General features: G+C 38.8%; 1 protein-coding gene across 1 annotated transcript in view; it reads right to left on the bottom strand.

Moving 5' to 3' along the window:
- Positions 1-21,500, bottom strand: part of F5 (coagulation factor V (proaccelerin, labile factor)) — a 71,360-nt gene that overhangs the window by 14,182 nt on the left and 35,678 nt on the right. The window contains 9 exon segments of the mRNA XM_011979948.1: positions 1,344-1,554; positions 2,526-2,762; positions 8,330-8,504; positions 12,405-13,462; positions 13,465-15,260; positions 16,450-16,662; positions 18,607-18,757; positions 20,387-20,601; positions 20,982-21,081. Coding sequence (XP_011835338.1) covers positions 1,344-1,554; positions 2,526-2,762; positions 8,330-8,504; positions 12,405-13,462; positions 13,465-15,260; positions 16,450-16,662; positions 18,607-18,757; positions 20,387-20,601; positions 20,982-21,081 — 4,156 coding nt within the window.

Here is a 21,500-nt window from a genome sequence, read left to right on the forward strand (position 1 = left end):
AAGCAGAACCACTAGTCCTTCTCATATCATTCACACCAGCCTACAGCAGAAGGCGGGGGTATCTCCCTTTCCAAGCGGTGTATCACTCTTTTCCCCAGCTTTTACACTTCTGTGCTTTACCCATGTATCCTTTCCATTAACAGTCTTAATTTTCATTAACTACAAAAAGATAAACACAAATATAGGCAGACAAAGTAAACTCCAGGGGTTAGAGTCAGCAAGGAGACATGCAGCATGTCACCTTAAGGCCTTCTAAATTCAGAGAAAGTTTCAGGCAAATTGGGAAGTCTAGGAGTTTATAATATGAGGAGTTTATTGTTGGTGTATCCAGCAACCATAGCAAGTCACGTTTTTTCTCTCATTGGTACAATAACTCCTCTGCCCACTTCTCAGATTAGGTGTCTCGGGTTCTCAGGCTTTATCTACTCTCCCTGTAGTAAAATATGTGGATTTTTTTTTAAAAGTCCCTGAGAAACATGATCACCTTAAAAATGTAACACAAAATTTTAAAGATAAAGTTTAGTGTTACCAAACATTTAACTGAAACCAAAGTGAGGGAAGTGCTTTGTTTCCTTCTTCTTAAGTTAGAGGAACTGCTGTGAAATTTCAGAAACCAGGCAAGCGAATTTTTGGAGAGGGACGGGTTGAGATCATTTGGGCATCCTTAAAATTATATCAGGCATGAGAACACCTGTCTACATATTCATAACACAAGCTCGTACCTTTCTCCTCTCAGTTTCTGTTTCGGTTACTAGCTTACAGGCCGAATTTCTGAGTGAATTTCCAAGTAGACACACTTTTCCCAGTGTGACCACCCACATGCTCTCTTGCCACTATTCTCCCATTACCTGGGTACCTAGTTTCTTCTCTCATTTTGTTCTCATATGCTTTGGGTGCCACCTGGTAGCTGCTGAGAGCTAAAACTGTTAGAATCATTCTTATTTTAGAAAAGACACACAGGTGATCATTTCTTTTATATAAACACTTGTGCCTTTAGAGATCCAGAAACAAGCTTATTAACTTTTTAAATTGCAGAACAATGTTAATTCCTTTTCAATGTGTGTTACCAGCTGAAGCACACTGGCTTTTTGTTGTTGTGGTTTTCCGTTCGTTTGTTTTACAGCAGCTTCTCTGCACTATCTTTCAGACTTTCTCTTTTTGCCTCACCCACAGGGTTACCTGCCAGATTACATCAGCCCTCTGGAATGTTAAGGAACCGATTTTCGTTGTAGCTCTGGTTTTCTCAGAAGCATCTCATGTCTAATCTTGTGAAGCTCTAAGGGCAGGAATCACTGTGACCCAGTGTGATTTAATTAGATTAGATCAAAGTCAGAGGAAAATACCGTGAAACTCATGGGATTTTTTCACTTCTGAGGATGTGAGTCTCCAAGAACTTCGGGACTTCTTTTCATAGTACCAGCTCTTCTTTTCATCAAAGGTCATAAATAGTAAGACAAATTCTCTCATGTCCACAGGCATGTTGCTGTCCTTGTGTAGTATTCCTTTTTGGCAGATTAGGAGGGGACCTATCAAGCCTGAGTGAATATCTTTTTCCTGGAAAAAGAGAGTAAATTGTATTGTCTCTTTCCCAGGAATTTCTTTGCTCTTCTGATAGTCACTCATCATATAAAAAAGGAAACTTTCTGACAGGCTCTGAATTTGAAGATGAAGATTATAAATGAATGGCGTAATAAGCCTGGATATTTATCACCTAATTCTGTTGTATTCATAATCCTCCTTCCTCTGGTTGATCTTTATCCCAGTAACAATGATGATAATAATAAATTGATAATATAAGGGATACTATTTATTGGGAATCTACCAGAATATTAAATGATTTGCCTGCAATCTCTCATTTAATTGTGACAACTATCTTATATGATAAATATAAATTCATTCATTGAACAAGTATTTACCAAGTGCTTACCATGCACTATGTACTATTACCTCATTTTTAACTTCTGATACCAGGCTAAGAGAGGTCAAGGAATTTCCTAGGATTATGCATTACGTGACAGGGTAAAAATTTAAATCTGAGTCTGTGCTCTTTCCACTATGCATTAAATGAAGGAGTTGCTTCTCTTTTTAATTGACAAATAAAATTGTAGGTATATACTGTGTACAACATATTGTTTTGAAGTATATATACATTGCAGAATGATAGATAAGGGAGTCTTGACTTTGTAGTTTTTTTCTATAAAGAAAGAGCAGAACATAGCTAATATTTGTTGAAGAAAATTTCATATAAATGCCATCTTCTGTAAATGTAGGCATTCTAATTCATGGCCAGTCATTCAAGTAATCTTCCCTCCTCTCCACTGAAGGAATGTTTCTCTCTCTGTCATCTGAAGAGCTGCATGGAGAGTCCCTGGTTATGATAAATGTAGACTGTTAACCACACCCTTATGCACTCCTCATGAAAAGCAAGACAGACACTTGACAAGAAATAACCCCCACTCTTCCATTTGGTGGACACAGATTACGAGGTCAGGGGAGTGAGAAAAACTTTCAATGAAAGTACCCACTGGGTTCACAGCTGAGTAGTAGGCCCAAGCCCGACAGGCAGAGCCAGGACTTTCTGGCCCTGATCGTTCAGTGGCATGCCATACGTAGGTATAACTGCTATTTGGCTGAACAGCATTGTCTTCCTTAAACCATTCAGGAGAGTCATCTTCATAAGTCTTTCCCTCTGATGATTTTTCATAGGAAAGTCCATGGGCATGTAGAGAATATGGTCTGGATGCTAAATTTTTAAAACGAACCTAGAGAAAGGAATGATCCACAAATGTGCTTAAGCTTAACAAAAATCTAAACCACAAAAAAGTCAGCATTATAGGCCAAAGTGACTGGTTATAAAATCGGAGCTAAGATATAAGGTATAAAATAACTTATGTATATTATTTCATTTAATTTTCACAACCATCCTGTGAGATATGGCCCAAGTAGTTTTCTCCAGAAATACCAAAAGATATGTGTTCTTAGGCTCAAGGCCAAAGTACTGACATTATCTACTAATGATATGAGAGTGATAGGTAGTGAAGATATGAAGATGAAAGAGGCTTGATTCTTGTTCATAAGAAGCTTTTAAGCTTCTGATGAAAACAACATGCACATGGGCATCCACACGACAAATCTGGAGACAACAGGTGCTATATACAAAGTCTAAGTGGGTTCAGATGATGATGCCCTGGAGGAACGATTTGGTTGAGTATTTAGGAGAGGTTGGAAGAATTAAGGTAAGTTTCTTGGAGGAAATGGAATTGGCCATCGTAGAATGAACAGGAGCTAGAAAGACATTTCAGACTCTTGGAAGGGCAGAAGGATGCCTGTGAGCAGGGGAGTAAAGGAAGAGTTTGGGGAATAGCAAGGAAGGATCTGGATGGAGCTGGGCTGTGAAATGCACAGGGACAGGTGGAACCTGGTGAGAAATGAGGCTGGAAAAGGACCAGGTTGGAGCCAGATGGTAAAGGACTTAAATGCCATATGGGAAGTCTTCACACCCTAGCAGTCAGACTCGTGAAGCTCCTCCCGGCCCTTCTATAACTTCTAGTGATTAAAGACCCCCTAATTGTCTCTTTCTTATTTTATTCTACAAAGCCAGCATCACCCTAATAACAAAACCTGGCAAAGACACAATGAATCATGAAAACCACCGGCCAATATCTCTGATGTACATAGATACAAAAATCTTCAACAAAATACTGGCAAACCAAATCCAGCAGCAAATTAAAAATTAATTCATCACAATCACATAGGCTTCATTCCTAGGATGCAAAGTGGCTCAATGTATGCAAATCAATAAATGTGATTCACCACATAAACCAAATTAAAAACAAAAACAGTATCATCATCTCAATAAACATGGAAAAAGCTTTTGATAAAACCTAACATCCCTTCATGATAAAAACCCTCAACAAACTAGGCATTGAAGGAACATACTTCAAAATAATAGGAGCCATCTATGACAAACCCGCAGTCAACATCATACTGAATGACCAAAAGCTGAAAGCCTTCCCTGTGAGAACTGGAACAAGACATGGATGCCCACTCTCATCACTCATATTCAACACAGTACTGGAAATTCTAGTCACAGCAATCAAGCAAGAGAAAGAAATAAAAGGCAATCAAAGAAGGAAAGAAGTTAAACTATCTCTCTTCATTGACAATATGATTCTGTACCTAGAAAACCCTAAAGACTCCACAAAAAGGCTCCAGGAACTGATAAATGACTTCAGTAAAGGTTCAGTATGCAAGATTAATGTACAAAAATCAATTATACAAAATACAATGTACAATGTACAAAGTAGCATTTCTATACATCAGTAATGTTCAAACTGAGAGCGAAATCAAGAACACAATCCCATTAGAAATAGACACACACACACACACACACACACACACACACACACACACAAAATACCTAGGAAAACATCTAACCAAAGTGGTGAAAGATCTCTGTAAGGAGAATTACAAAACACTGATGAAAGAAATCATAGGTAACACAAACAAATGGAAAAACATTGTATGCTCATGTATTGAAAGAATCAGTATTGTTAAAATAGCCATTGTGCCCCAAGCAATCTACAGATTCAACACTATTTTTAATGAACTACTGGAATCATTTTCCTCAGGATTAGACGAAGCTATTCTAAAATTCATATGGAGTCAAAAAAGAGCCTGAATAGCCAAAGCAATCCTACGCAAAAGGAACAAATCTGGAGGTATCACAGTACCTGACTTGAAACTATACTATAAAGCTGCAATAACCAAAATAGCATGATACTGATACAAAAACAGACACATAGGCCAATGGAACAGAATAAAGAACCCAGAAATAAAGCCACACACTTACAACCACCTGAACTTTGACAAAGTCGTCAACAACAACAACAACAACAACAAAAAAAAAAAACAAGGGGAAAAGAACTCGTATTTAATAAATGGTGCTGGAATAGCTGGCTACCCATATGTGAAAGAATGAAACTGGACCCCAATGAATCCAATGAAACTGGATTAATCATATACAAAAATTAACTCAAGATGGATTACAGATGTACCCTAGGACATAAAGTATAATTTTTTAAAAAATGGATTAAAGATTTAAATGTAAGACCTCAAACTTTAAGAATCCTAGAAGAAAACTTAGGAAACACCATTCTGGATATCAGTCTTGGGAAAGAATTTATGACTAATTCCTCAAAAGCATTTCAACAAAAGCAAAAATTGACAAACTAAAGAGCTTTTTCTCAGCAAAAGAAGCTACCTACAAAGTGAACAGACACAGAATGGAAAAAATATTCACAAAGTATGTATCTGACAAAGGTCTAATATCCAGAAACTATAAGATAGTTAAACAATTGAACAAGTGAAATACAAATAACCCCATTAAAAGGTGGGCAAAAGACATGAACAGATACTTCTCAAAAGAAGACAAACGAATAGCCAACAAACATGAAAAAAAATGCTCAACATCACTAATCATCAGAGAAATGCAAATCAATACTACAGTGAAACACCATCTCACACCAGTCAGAATGGCTATTAGTAAAATCCAAAAAATAGATGCTGGTGAGGCTGTGAAGAAAAGGGAATGCTTATACACTGCTGCTTAGAATGTGAATTAGCCACTGTGGAAAGACGTGTGGGGATTTCTCAAAGAACTTAAAACAGAACTACTATTTTAAGTGAGGAGACCACTCCTCATATTGTCTTATGCCCAATTTCTGCCTCCAAAGAAAGAAGAAGTAAAAACTAAAAGGCAGAAATGAAATCTACAAGCAGACAGCCCGGCACCACACCGTGGGCCTAGTAGTTAAAGATCGACCCCTGACCTAATTGGTTATGTTATCTATAGATTACAGACATTGTATAGAAAAGGACTGTGAAAATCCCTGTCCTGTCCTGTTCTGTTCTAATTACCGGTGCGTGCAGCCCCCAGTCATGTACCCCCTGCTTGCTCAATGGATCATGACCCTTTCACACAGACCCTCTTAGAGTTGTGAGCCCTTAAAAGGGACAGGAATTGCTCACTTGGGGAGCTCAGTTGTTGGAGACATGAGTGTTGCCAAAGCTCCTGGCTGAATAAAGCCCATCCTTCTTTAACTCGGTGTCTGAGGGATTTTGTCTGAGGCTTGTCCTGCTACAATTTGACCTAGCAATTCTATTACTGAGTATATAGCCAAAAAAGAAAATAAAACTGTTCAGCCGGGCACAGTGGCTCATGCCTGTAATCCCAGCACTTTGGGAAGCTGAGGCAGGCAGATTACCTGAGGTCAGGAGTTTGAGACCAGCCTGGCCAATATGGTAAAACCCTGTCTCTACTAAAAATACAAAAATTAGCTGGGCCTGGTGGTGGGCACCTGTAATCCCAGCTACTCGGGAGGCTGAGGCAGGAGAATTGCTTGAACCTTGGAGGCAGATATTGCAATGGGTTGAGATCATATCTCTGTACTCCAGCCTGGGCGACAGAGTGAGACTCCATCTCAAAAAAAAAAAAGAAAAAGAAAATACATTGTTCTACCAAAAAGACACATGTACTAGGATGTTCATCACAGCATTATTCACAGTAGCAAAGACATGGAATCAACCTAGGTGCCCATCAGTGGTGGACTAGATAAAGAAAATATGGTATATATGCACCATGGAATACTACGCAGCCATAAAAAAGACTGCAATCATGTCCTTTACAACAACATGGATGCCAGCTGGAGGCTGTTAGGCTAAGTGAATTAATATAGAAACAGAAAACCAAATACCACATGTTCTCACTTATAAGTGGGAGCTAAACATTGGGTACTCACAAACATAATGGCAATAAACACTGGGGACCACTAGAGCGGGGTGGGAGGAGGGAGATGAGCAAGGGCTGAAAAACTATTGGGTACTATGCACACTACTTCGATGATGGGATCAATCATACCCTAAACATCAGCATCACATAATATACCCAGATAACAAACCTGCACATATGCCCCCTGAATCTAAAATAAAAGTTAAAATTATTTTTAAATACACAAATGAAGTTATTTTTATCTCGTGAAATCCAGGGCTAAAACAAAGATTCAGTATTTGATTTTTTTCCTTTTGCCTAAGGCTCCAGTATGACTCAATGCAACATTGTTACTGATCCTGTCTTTATTCACAATTGTGATGTTTTGTTAATTGTGACTTTTGTGTGTTTATTTTGATTTTTAAATTTTTAAAAAAACTTCAGTTGCTTTAGGGATGCAAGTGGTTTTTGGTTACATGGATGAATTGTATAGTGGTGAAGTCTAGGACATTAGTTGTACCTGTCACCTGAGTAATGTACCCTGCACCCAGGAGGTAGCTTTTCATCCATCCCCCCATTCCCTTTCGAATTTCCAATGTCCATTATACCAATCTATCTGCCTTTGCATACCCATAGTTTAGCTCCCATTTATAAGTAAGAACATACAGTGTCTGGTTTTTGATTCCTGAGTTACTTCACTTAGAATAGGTTTTTAAAATATTGTGTTAAATTATCATTCATCTTGAAAAAGGATCCCCTAATCATAAGAGAGAATATTGCCTTCCATAGTTTCATGGAAAATTTAGAATAATTAAGATTCTTATATCCTTGTGTACTTGTTTACATTTTTAAAAAGAGCAAATGGTCACTGAAAATGTAGTGAATGCTTACACAGGTATAGTAGATTATATTTTAAAATCTAGGATAGCTTACTTTTAGAATCAGGGTTCTTTCTGGGTTTTTGAACGTGAGAGGTTAGCAAAAATGACGGAAGTAAACTTTGCTATAAAAGCAAGTTACAATCCTGGGTCTGGACACAAGATTTTGAAAGAAATGACCAGAACTAGGAGGACACTGAAGAAACTTGCTCACTTTTGGAGGGCACAGAGACATCTTTACTTTCCTTACTCATTTTATTTAACTTCACTTTATTTATTTTTTTATTTTTTTAGGAAAACATCAGGAGATATTTCTAAATTGCTATTACTACTAGCACTACTACTGCTACCACCACCACCACTAAATGCCCAATGCAATTGCTCTTGAATATATTAATTTTCTATGTTAACTTTAGATAGGTTAGCTTTAGATAGAAATTACAGAGAGATTTTCTACAGATTATATAGTTTTCAGCATTTAAAAAAAAGTGAGATCTTTTTTTTTTTAGTCTTGAAGATTGCCAAATTGTTTGACAAGGAGTCTTTGAAAAGAAACGTAATTATTCATTAATCCTGGAAAATAAACAAATCACTTATAGCTCTCTTGCCACCTGCACCTTTACAACCCTCTGGTGCTTGTGAAAATTCCTCTGATGATCTTAGCAGTGCTCAAAAGACTTACTTGGATAACATCATCCACTTCAGCTCTGATAATAGGACCAAGAATTCCGAGATGCTCTTCATACTCCCCTCGAGGATCACGTTTGGTAAAAGTGCTGTCGAGGTACTTTCGAAAAACTACTTTCTTATATACGGTGTCTTCTGGAACATCATCAGAGTCTTCAATATCTGTTTCCCTGAAATAATAATACTAATTGTGTAAAAGAAGAAATTAAAGACTGTTCAAAGAATTTAGGAAATTGTCTCTTTCTAAATATAGCATCTAGCATAGAGAAGGTCTTTAATAAATATTTGATGGACAAATGAGTAAATGTAAAAGTGAATAAAAACAAAAGCCAGTAAATATCTTTCAATTCCTAACTCAGATATTATTTCATAGGTAAGTCTTCCTATGACCTTTCAGACTAGGTCAAGTCTCTATATCAATTCCTTATATTTCTATAGTATTATTATAGTATACATAGTAAATTCCTGTAGTATTCTTATACTATTTCTATAGTATATACGGTATATTATATATAATTTATTTGTGAGATTATCTATTAATATCTGACTCTCACTGGGTATAAGTACCATGAGGTCAGCCATTGTGCCTAGTTTGCTCATAATACTCTCTCCAGTGGTAAGCACATTATCTGGCACACAGTAGGAGCTCAATAAATTTTTGTCAAACATATAAACGAATGCACAAATACAATCATATGCTCTAAATTTTAAGATTAAAGGCAGACAAAGCCATGTAATGGGACAGCGCCAGAGCTTGGGGCTATCAGGTGACAATGGTCAGATTAATTAGAAGGTCATACTTATGAAAGTCACTGGATGGATGAACGTTTTGTACCCTGAAAGTAGCCACTCTTCTCACATTTGTTTTTTGCTAATGTCCATTATTCTTAAGCTTCTTGACACTGGTGTGGACAAAGATTTTTTGGATATGACCTCAAAAACAAAGGCAACAAAAGCAGAAATAGACAAATGGGATTGCCACCAAACTCAAAAGTTCATGCACAGCAAAGGAAATGACAGAGTGAAGAGACAACCTGTGGAATGGGAAAATATTCTTGAAAACCAAATATCTGATAAGGAATTAAAATTAAAAGTATAAGGAACTCAATTCAGCAAAAACCCAAATAGCCTGATTAAAAAATGAGCAAAAGACTTGAATAGACATTTCGTAAAAGAAGACATACAAATGACCAACAAATATGTGAAAAGATGCTCAACATTACTAATAATCAGAGAAATGCAATTTAAAATCACAATGAGAGCTCACCTCACACCATCAGGATAGTATTATAAAAATGACAAGAGATAAATGTTTGCAAGGATGTGAAGAAAAGGGAACTCTTGTACATCTTGGTGAGAATGTAAATTAGTACAGCCATTATGGAAAACAGTATGGGAGGTTCCTTTAAAAATTAAAAATAGAATTACCATATGATTCATTCATCCCATTTTTGGGTATATACCCACAGAAAATGAAATCAGTATGTTGAAGAGATATCTGCTCTCCCACATTCACTGCAGCATTAGCCACATTAGCCAAGATAGGGAAGCAACCCAAATGTCTATCAACAAATGAATGGATTTCTTAAATGTGATCTGCATAAACAATGAAATACTATTTAGCATTGAAAAAAAAGAAAATGGTCCGGGCGTGGTGGCTCACACCTGTAATCCCAGTACTTTGGGAGGCCGAGGCGGGTGGATCATGAGGTCAGGAGATCGAGACCATCCAGGCTAACACGGTGAAACCCTGTCTCTACTAAAAATACAAAAAAAATTAGCCGGGCGTGGTGGCAGGCGCCTGTAGTCCCAGCTACTCGGGAGGCTGAGGCAGGAGAATGGCGTGAACCCAGGAGGCGGAGCTTGTAATGAGCCGAGATCACACCACTGCACTCCAGTCTGGGAGACACAGCGAGACTCCGTCTCAAAAAAAAAAAAAAAAAGAAAATGAAGAAATGTCATCTGCAACAACATGACTGAACCAGGAGGTCATTATGTTACATAAAATAAGCCAGGCACAGAAAGACAAGTACTGCAGGATCTCACTTATAATGTGGAAACTGAAAACATTGAGCTCATAGAAGCAGAAGGTATGACCGTGGTTAACAAAGGAATACAGAGGTGAAGCATTGAGAAAATGGTCAAAACATAAAATTCAATTAGAAGAAATAAATTTAGAAGATCTGTTGTATAAGATGGTGACTGTAGTTAATAACAACACACTGAATTTTTTAACATTGCTGAGTACATTTTAAGTGTTCTAACCACAAAAAAGTATGTGAGGTAATGCATAGGCTAATTAGCTTGATTTTGTCAATTCACAGTTTATAAATATATGAAAACATCATGTTTGCACCATAAATATGTATAAAACAATGACCAAAAAAAAAAAAAACAAAAAAAACTGTGGTACACCCATGTAATGGAGTACATGCAATAACCTGACAAATCTCCAGAGAATTTTACTGAGTGAAAAAATACCAGTCCCCAAAGGTTACATGTTGCCTGATTCCATTTATGTAATATTCTTGAAATGACAAAATTATAGAAATGGAGATCAGACTACTGGTTGCCAGGGAATAAGGAAGGGGTATGGTGGGAGCAAGGTCGATATGAGTATAAAGGGGTAAAGAGAGAGATTTTTAAGGTGATGGTAAACATCCCGTATCTTGACAGTATCAATGTCAGTATGCTGGTTGTGATATAGTATTATAGATTTGCAAAATGTTACCCCTGGGAGAAACTGGGTAAAGAATACTCAAGATACTCAAATAATCTCTCCGTATTATTTCTCTTGACTGTATGTGAATCTATTTTATTTTTATTCCAAAATAAAAAGTTTAATTAAATAAAGCACATTATTTCCACCTAGTTCATTGTCTCAGTCTAGGACTGAAGCATGTCGAATTTTCCCACTGGCTCTCACATTTCCCAAGCCTGTGGAAACAAACCACTCACTCACTCATCACACCCATAATATTTGCTATATACCATGAGCCATCAACAGAGAATCTCATTCTGCCTTTCTTCTGGTCTACCTCCCCTACTAATCCCATCTTTCCAGACTCTGAGCATAACATGCAAACTCACAGAACACAAGGGAGTGGGTAAAGCAACTTTGACTGCCATTAAAGTGGGTCGTGAACCTTGAATGGAATACAAGATTTTGAAGGTGGTTCCATCCCTATTTACTCTGGACAGGCCCTACATCTTACTCCCTCAGGCCTTGCTTAGAAATGCTTAGATAGCTAGTTGTTCTCATATGGTATTGAGTGCAACATTTAAATAGGAAGTCATAGGAAAAAGTGTTTTAAACAGAGTTCTAATGTGGAAATGTCAGGCATCAGATTAATGAAGTCATTTCCGTAAGTCACACCATACATTGTGTTTGCCTACTGTAATTACACTTTGGTTTTTTAAGTGATTAATGTAACAGTTTTAGTAAAAGCTGTGGGCTATGTCTAGACAGTTGATGCTCAGTCATCATGCTATGTCCCTGAGAATTTGTAGTTGACTAAGCCTTGCTCCTTTCCTTCTCTTTCTGTGTCTTCATCCCAGAACAAAGAACCCAGTTCAACATGGCTTTCTACCCCTAAGCAAAACTGAATTGTAAATTATCTTTAAAAAAAAGTGATTTGGATCTCTTAGAAATTCTGATCTAAACAAGTAAATGCAAAAAGGAGATTTCTACATCATATTTGGTTTTGGATTTGAGGCTAACTTCAATTAAATCATATTGATTAGCATATAGCTATGGATAGGTTGGGCTCTCCCTGGAGCAATAAGAGTCAGTAGAAACAAGGGTAGTAAGAGGAGAGGACACAGAAAAAGGCCTAATTACAGAATATTATAGAGTTCTCCCAATGATTATTCTTATATTGTCCAGGGGTCATCGAAGGTAAAGAAGCAGTTTTGGAATTGACAAAGGAAATAGAACAGACCAACTTGCAATAGGGGAACCACACTGTTCTTAGTAGAATTTGCCCACAATTATCCCCCTGAATTGTAGTAGCTACTTTTTTCAGGAGTAATGGAAAAATGAGAATAAAAAAGGAGAAAACTGGCCAAACCTTTGTACAAATTCTGAATAATCCCAGGATATTTCTTCAGCAGCAATGTAATAATTTCTTCTGTTTCCGTTGTTGCTGCGGAGGAGGTACCATGCTGCAATGTTGTCAGGATTTCTGGAGGAGTTGATGTTTGTCCTAACATCAGTTTTGTAGGGGTCATCATAGGGCACATAATCAATTTCAGCATAGTCATCTTCACTGCTCTGGACCTCTTCCTTTGGAATAATCTCAATGTAATCTGTACCATCTTTACTGAGGCCCACTATAACCAGTGGATTAAATTCCTTTGATAGAAAAGTATCATTGAGAGTAGGAGATGAAGGAGATGGCATCTGACCAAGGTCTGGATAAGGAAAAGTCTCATTAAATTCTGGAAGATGCAATGACTGACTAGATTCAGAAGGGTAGAATGTCTGATCAAGGTCTGGAGGAGGTGATATCTGGCTGAGATCAGGGAGAAGGGTGGTCTCACTGATGTCTGGAGAGACAGTCACCTGGCTCAGGTCTGGAGAAAGGGGCATCTGACCGAGGGCTGGGGAAAGGTTTGTATGACTGAGTTCTGGAGAGAGGTTTGTCTGGCTGAGGTCTGGAGAAAGGGTTGTATGACTGAGGTCTGGAGAAAGGGTTGTCTGGCTGAGGTCTGGAGACATGGGCATCTGACCGAGGGCTGGGGAAAGGTTTGTCTGACTGAGGTCTGGAGAAAGGGTTGTATGGCTGAGGTCTGGAGAGAGGTTTGTATGACTGAGGTCTGGAGAAAGGGTTGTATGGCTTAGGTCTGGAGACATGGGCATCTGACCGAGGGCTGGGGAAAGGTTTGTCTGACTGAGGTCTGGAGAAAGGGTTGTATGACTGAGGTCTGGAGAGAGGTTTGTATGACTGAGGTCTGGAGAAAGGGTTGTAGGACTGAGGTCTGGAGAGAGGATTGTATGACTGAGCTCTGGAGAAAGGGTTGTAGGACTGAGGTCTGGAGAAAGGGTTGTATGACTGAGGTCTGGAGAAAGGGTTGTAGGACTGAGGTCTGGAGAAACGGTTGTGTGACTGAGGTCTGGAGAGAAAGGGTTGTAGGACTGAGGTCTGGAGAAAGGGTTGTATGGCTGAGGTCTGGAGAAAGGGTTGTAGGACTGAGGTCTGGAGAAAGGGTTGTATGACTGAGGTCTGGAGAAAGGGTTGTATGGCTGAGGTCTGGAGACATGGGCATCTGACCGAGGGCTGGGGAAAGGTTTGTCTGACTGAGTTCTGGAGAGAGAGTCGTGTGGCTGAGGTCTGGCGAGAAGTTTGTTTGACTGAGTTGTGGAGAGAGGGTCACCTGGCTAAGGTCTGGAGAGGTGACTGTCTGCCAGACTTCACGTTCTGAGGAAGGGGACATTTGACTTATATCAGTGGGGAAGGACTTGTGACTTCGGTCATACTCAAGCATCTCACTGAGCTCTGGAGCAGAGGATCTGTGACTGGGGTCTGAAGTAGAGTGCATTTCATCAGGGTCTTGAATGGGGAATGTTTCATAGTGTTCCTCTGGGGGCACTGTCTGATAAAGACCTGGAGGAGAGCTTGTCTGACCAGTATCATTCGAGGAATTCTGATTATGGTCAGGAAGTGAGGCTATCCAGCTAAAATCCATAGAGGGCAATGTCTGATTGAGGTCTTTGGGAAGAGATGTTTCATTGGATTTATGAAGCAACAATGAATGGTTAAGTCTTCTTTCTGAAAATGTGTTGTAGGCTTCAGTTCTTAGAGGGTGAAAGGTCCTTGGAGATAAAGGAGCATGGTGTGTACGCTTCTCTTTTTTCTTTTTTCGTGTCTTAATGAGAAACTGACTTTTCTTTAGTTCACTCTTTCCTCCATCCTGTCTTACTTGCAGAGATTTATGTCTAACTCTAGGAAACCTTGGGTGGCCACTCTGCTTTCCAAGCTTGTTGGCAAGAGGGGTGCTTTCTCCCCAAGCACGTGAGGCATTCTGGGGGCTGATCAGTCGATTGTTAACAGCTGTGTCTTCATCAGTATCTTGGATTATTTCATAGCTACCTTTCTCAGAAGCCAAATGCCATCTCCCAACCAAAATCTTAGATGAGTTATTTTGTTTTAAGAGTAACAGATCACTAGGAAGGTCCTCCCAGGGCCTCACTCTGGAGGGAGAACCAGTGTCTCGGCTTAGGTGTCTCCCAACTTTATGTGCTAGTAATTTCATCCGGGAGAACCTGTGCTTTGCTGCTTGGTCTCTTTCTACCTTGGGTCCCTTATGTTTAGCATGTTCTTGATTTTTGAATTCTCTAGCACCAAGTGAAAGTAGATGTATCCCTGTGACATCTGGCTGTAGAGGATCCTCTATAGGGTCTTCAGAATAAGGGCTGGAATGCTCTGCTGTGGAAGAATTGAGAACTGAGTTCTTGCCAGTGAGGTGTCTCAGTGGGGAACCAGCTGTGGTGGCTTGTCGGTGAGAAGGGGTTTTCTGAGGTTCTGCAAAGTTATTGACAGTGAGCCTACTAATATTATTTGGGGAAGAATAATTTGAACCAACAATTATATCTGTGTTCGAAGAAATGAATTCAGTGCCATTCTCCAGAACTAGGGCAGTAAGATTGTACTCTTCTTCTTCCTGATTCAATGACGAGTTTCTGAATGACCTAATTCCTAATGCTGCAGCCAGTCTGCTCTGGTAATCATAGTCAGTGTCACTCTCTTCATCTTCAGTTTCTAAACGATCATGCATTTTCCGTGTAGCTATGACTGTAGATTCTGGAGGTTCAAAAATCTCATATGAGTCTTCATCATCATCTGTAATACATTTAACATCCCTGAATTTCAGCCTCAGCTTTTTGCTTCTTGGACTAGAATTCATGGAAGTTAACATCCAAGTTCCTACAGAAGAGAGAGAGAGAGAAGAGATATCTGGAAGTCTGGGAAAAGACATGAAAACACAGTAATCCATTGTGGCAGGTAATTTCTAATAAACTTTAGACAGGAATACTCAAGTATGGGCTGTGGACCACTGCTTGTCTGTGAACTATTGATTACTGGGTCAAAATAACATAAGGAGAGAAAAATGAGAATGAAATATTTAATAAACTTTTTCTTTTCTAAAGCAATTTGACATTGCTGTGACTCTAAGCACATGACCAGTGCATTTATCTCGCTTAACAGAATAAAAACCAAAAGTATTGCTTAGTGGAGATTAGAGGGGAAAAATGGTCTTCCAGCACAGATAGTTACTCACTATTTTAAAATATATTAAGAAAGGGATGAATCAAGAATAAAATGGACTTTTAATATCATAAATATCTTAACAGCACATCTTGTCTTAGAATTAGAGTTAAAGGGCTGATGATGAGCTCTATCCTCACAAATAAGAGACATTTAGATGTTTCTAAGTAATAATTCAGGAGGACAGTTTTGAATCTCTGAAATGGCATGCATTGCTGGCACATTAAAGATTTCTTGGTGAGTCTCTAATAGTTACCATTGTTGGTGTCTACTGAGTGCTAGGCACTTGGCACTTGGCACATATTACTATTTTAATGGTCAAAGTAACTCTGTGAGAGGTGATTACACTGTTTTCCAGATAAATGATCTGTGGCTCAGTGAGGCCAAGTAACTTGTGTGAGGTTATACAGCGATTGAGTGGCAGATCACGACTTGCATTCCAGTCTGACAAACTCCAAAGCCGTTGCTGAAGCAGCTTCTAAGGCACTGTACCTGATGATTGAAGATGGCTGTCGCAAAAAACTGAAAAGGGCATTTTGATAAAAGAAATGCTCTTTTGTGGGCAAAATATTTATGCTTCTTCCTCAAAGTTATGCCTTATTTTTCTGCTGTTGTATATCTTCCTAATTTGCCCAGAGAAGGAAAAATATAACCTACACTAAAGAACTGGATCCATTTAAGTCATTAATTTCTCAAAGAGAAACCATGAGAAACATTGAAAGGAAAGTCTGCAGGGGATCAGGGAGATAAATAGAGGAGCACTGATAGCCTGGAGAGCTGCAGCAGACCTTTATAGACCAGAAATTCAAAGCAAGCTTCCTCTCTGAGTGCCCAGGCTCTTACTCACCAACATTATCCATTGTGACCGTCACAGATTCTCCACGCATGGGGAAGAGGGTCAAGGTGTCCTCATGCCTCTTTCCATAGATGAATGAGTGCCCAGTGAAGTGGATGGTCAAAATTTCATTCTGGGTCCCCACACTACAGAAGTGCCACTGGACAGTGTCATCAAAGCAGAATCCAAGAGTAGTTATGCTCTCGGGCACATAGCCATTGATAGCTGAAAGTGTAAAATCTGTTAAAATTCCAGGTCTATGCCAACGAAAGGGCATGTGTCTAATTATACCTAAGATAAATGTCTCCATGTTAATTTGGTTGTGTCAAAGCAGTGATTATCCAAGATAAGCTTTATCTAGTCTAACATGTGACTAGAAGATCAAACTCAGAATTTTCCAGTGAGAGATTATTCTCCTAAATTAGCCAAAGGAGAAATCTCAGGAAAAAGATAAAGCCTTCCATTTACATTGATTTAGTCATTCATTTGTCAAATGTATAGTAAATATTTTGTGCTCCATTCTCTGCCTTTAAAGATATTCTAATAATTCCACTTGGAGGAAAAGCATAATATAAGAAATTCATTTTTTGATGTACTAGTCATTGGGTAAGAAGTAATGTCCCAAAAAATAAAGCCCATTTAGCATATTTTATAGTTTTTATTGCTGTCTTATAATCTATATAGTATTCACAGTTTCCATTTGAGTATCCAGTTCATACATTTCCATAATTGTTAAAAGGGACACTGCTGTAGGCAATATTTCTATTTACTTATGAACTAAGCATAGTAAAAATCAAACGTATGATTTCTATGACGGCGGGGCTCATGTCTATCTTGATTACCACTCTTAGCCTTAGTACCAGTATAATGACTGGCATTAACAAATATTTAAATACCTACTTAAATCACTAAATTGACTTTAATAATTTACATGATACATTATTAGTTTATACCTCATTCTAGATGTTTCTCTAAATCGTCTATAATTGCATTGTTCAATATGGTAGCCACTGGCTACAAGTGGCTATTGAGCACTTGAAATGTGGGTAGACTGGACTGAGATATGCTGTGAGTATAAGATATACATTGAATTTCAAAGACTTAGTAATGAAGTAAGTCTCATTAATTTTTATATTGATTACAAGTTGAAATGATAATATTTAGGATATACTGAGTTAAGTAAAACATACTACTAAAATTAATGTCACCTATTTCTCTTTACTTTTTAATGTTGCTATCAGAAAATTTTAAATCACACATGTAGCTCATACGTAGCTTCTACTGGACAGCACTGGTCTAGAACTATGATAGATTCACTGCCAAAAGGAACTTATGCAAAGAAAACTGAGAGTAATTTTCTGTTTGAATTATTTGACCTGGCACCTGTCAGCTCTGATAATCCCTAGCTGTCAGTCATCTGAAGCTATATGAACAGAACATGGAGAAATCATCCTCACGTGTGTGATTACCTACTAGAGAAGGTGATTACCATGATTCTAGACTCTGAGGATCAGTAGGGGGGACTCTGGCTGTTGTGGAGAAGTTTACTTCCAGCTGGCTCAGTGACATTTCTCTCAGACGCCATGGCAGTGCTTTTGGCTACTGAACTTTAGAACTGCGGCAAATGCCGGAAACCTCATTCAGGGAATTCCTTTTGTTCTGAATGTCTTACTGATCACTTTAAACTTCTTCGTACATTGCCTTTCCAAGACTCTTGGGTCCCTATACTCATTTTGCTCTACTTTAATGTGTCAATTCATCTTTGAATTACTTGCCTTGTTTCTGTCCTGGCCATATATTCACCCTGAACTCAGTCTAGGATACTATTGACATGGCCTGTAACACCTTCCATTAGTCCTACCCCCTCACCCTGTTCCTCACCATTCAGAGTACATCTGTGTACACACACACACACACACACACACACACACGCACGCTTGGAATAGAAGATCAAGTGCATTTCTAAGGATAGCAAGCCTTTGACCTCTTGCTTAAAAATGTTGCTATGATGTTACCTACGGATTTCATCACCAAGTCTTTGGACTGGAAGTGAGGATTGGAGATGCTCCTTAGCAAGTGGATTCTAATCCATGTCTCTGACTCTAGGCACAGTCATATTTCAACCACAGGAATGAAAAACCGATGAGCAAAAATAGTACTCTGACTTACTGCTCATGATGTTTGATTCATAAAACTTGGGGTCATCACGTTTCACCTCATCAGGATTTTCACAAAACTTGTTGATGTTGTCCTCAAGGTACCAACTTTTGTTCTCATCAAACACAGCAAACACAGCCTGCTGTTCGATGTCTGCTGCCCTCTGGAGGACAAAACAGTATAGTACTGGTACAAGAACAGACACATAGACCAATGGAACAGAATAGAGAACTCAGAAATAAGGCTGCCCACCTACAACTATCTGATCCTTGACAAACGTGACAAAAACAAGCAATGGGAAAACGATTCTCTATTCCATAAATGGTTCTGGGAAAACTGGCTAGCCGTAGGCGGAAAATTGAAACTGGACCCCTTCCTTACACCATATACAAAAATTAACTCATGATGGATTAAAGACTTAAATGTAGGCCTGGCGCGGTGGCTCATGCCTGTAATACCAGCACTTTGGGAGGCCAAGGTGGGTGGATCACCTGAGGTCAGGAGTTCAAGACCAGTCTGGTCAACATGGCAAAACCCATCTCTACTACCAAAAAAAAAAAAAAAAAAAAAATTAGCCAGGTGTCGTGGCGTATGCCTGTAATCCTCGGGAGGCCGAGGCAGGAGAATCACCTGAACCTGGGAGGCAGAGGTTGCAGTGAGCTGAGATTGTACCACTGCACTCCAGCCTGGGCAACAGAGCGAGACTCTGTCTCAAAAATAACAAAAACAAACAAACAAACAACAACAACAAAACACTTAAACTTAAAACCCCAAACTACAAAAACCCTGGAAGACAAGAACCCTAGGCAATATTATTTGGGACATAGGCATGGGCAAAGTTTTCATGACGAACATGCCAAAAGCAATAGCAACAAAAGCAAAAATTGGCACATGGGATGTAATTGAAACAAAGAGCTCCTGCACAGCAAAATAAACTATCAAGAGAATAAACAGGCAACCTACAGAATGGCAGAAAATTTTTGCAAACTATGCATCCTGTCTCTTATACACATCTAGATGTGTATAAGAGACAGGCCTTATGCTTCTACTATCTGTTTCCTTTCCTAGTTCAATAAATCAGGATCTTCCATATGTCTAGAAATTCATTTTCTAGGCATATGTTTATCTTGTATGCCTTGAGATAAGACCTCTTTGGTTATAGTTTAGCATAATTGGGAATTTTAGTTTAATCACATGAGACTGTAATTCTTCAATGAAGACGAACTCAGAAATTCGGTATATTTGTTCACATTCCCCTGTATACTTTAGTCTCAACAGAGATGGGCCATTATCTCGGTGGGATTTCACTAGTAACTATGTTTCTAAATGGTTGCTTTCAGAGAATCTCTCCTCTCTCTCCCTATTGCAGGTCTCTAAAAATAACAGAGACTGGTAAAGAGCTTTATACTTTTACCAGATGGTATCTCACTAAACCCCAAACAGACCTGTAACATTTTTAGGAGGGGTATCAACCCATTTGATAAAAGGAAGAAATTAGGAGAGGCTAATCAACTTGTTCAACACATCCAATACCAACAGACTTGGAATTTGAAACTGAGACAAAATATGTTATCACACTCTAGACTTGCCTTCTGCAGTGATGGTACTGATAAAAATAGACAAGACAAAAAAAAAAAAAGAATAAATGTTATCACACTGGTGCTAAAAAGGACTACTTGACAATTACTGTTCTCTTGAAGGAAAAGCCCCATTATTTAGCCGGGAGACCTAACACGTTCTAGCCAGAAGAAATTCCCAGAATTTCTGAAAGGTTACTTCAAGGACAAAATACCTGTATTCCTCGCCTGTCCAGGGATCTGCTCTTACAGATTAGAAGTAGTCCTATTAGCCCAGAGGCGATGTCTCTCATGATGTCCACGTCACTGTAGTATGGTCTTGTTAAGCACTGGGCATCGTTTTCTGTGGGTTCATCGAACTCTAAGATGTTCCACTTATAAGTATAGATTTCCCCTGGTTGAACTGCTCTGATCATGGTGTTGTTCCTGCCTGAAAGAAAATACATTCAAAATTGTTTTCATTTGCAAAGTTATTTCATGATAATAAATAAATAAACAAGCTTTTGTTAGAACCAATTAATATTGCAAAAGGAATTCTTTAAATATTCTACTTGGAACCCGGATAGCATAGAGCCATTAGATACTGTTCCACTAGAGGCCACTATGACACTAACAAAAGACACCATATTTTATTACCACTAGGAGACAAACTCCTGAAGTGAGAACGGTTTGGCTATGATTTTTAGGATACTCCTACACGTATACTACCTGACTGCAGCAGTGACACCACTGGGCAAGGAGAATAGCAGGAAAACGTGACGGCCTCTCAGAAGTCACTAGTTGGATTCAGTAGAAGTGAAAGATTCAAACCTGAGGTGAAAGTAGAGTTGACTTCATCTTCATAAGGTGAGAAGGTCACTCCATGTGGGTAAATGCTATAGGGGCGGCTGGCCATATTTTTGAACACGATCTACAAAGTCAAATCAAATTTATTCTAGGATTTCAGGTTGATCATGACAAATAATATAAGATACTAGCTTTGCATCTTCACCTTTTGGATAGTGTGTGTGTACACATGTGTACACACAGTGGGAAAATTAGATCTGTTTATCTGATCAGTAATCTCCCCGCATCACTTGGGAGGAGCATTGGAGAGAGTGTTTCACTCATACACGAAGGTGGAAAATGGAAAGAGAAGTCTGACTTTAGAGGATAAGTTAGGAGAAGTAAAGTTTTCCTCACAGTATCACTGTCTCCAAGCAAGTCCTCCTTCCCCTGCCCTTCTCTTTCCAGCTTGGGTCACATCTCATTTTGAATCTGCTTCTCATCTCTAGACCATGATCCCCTTCCCCTGCCTGGTAGATTTTTTTAGGACACTGTCTTTGAAGT

Source organism: Mandrillus leucophaeus, unplaced genomic scaffold (assembly GCF_000951045.1).
Source record: "Mandrillus leucophaeus isolate KB7577 unplaced genomic scaffold, Mleu.le_1.0 Scaffold207, whole genome shotgun sequence".
Classification (NCBI taxonomy): Eukaryota; Metazoa; Chordata; class Mammalia; order Primates; family Cercopithecidae; genus Mandrillus; species Mandrillus leucophaeus.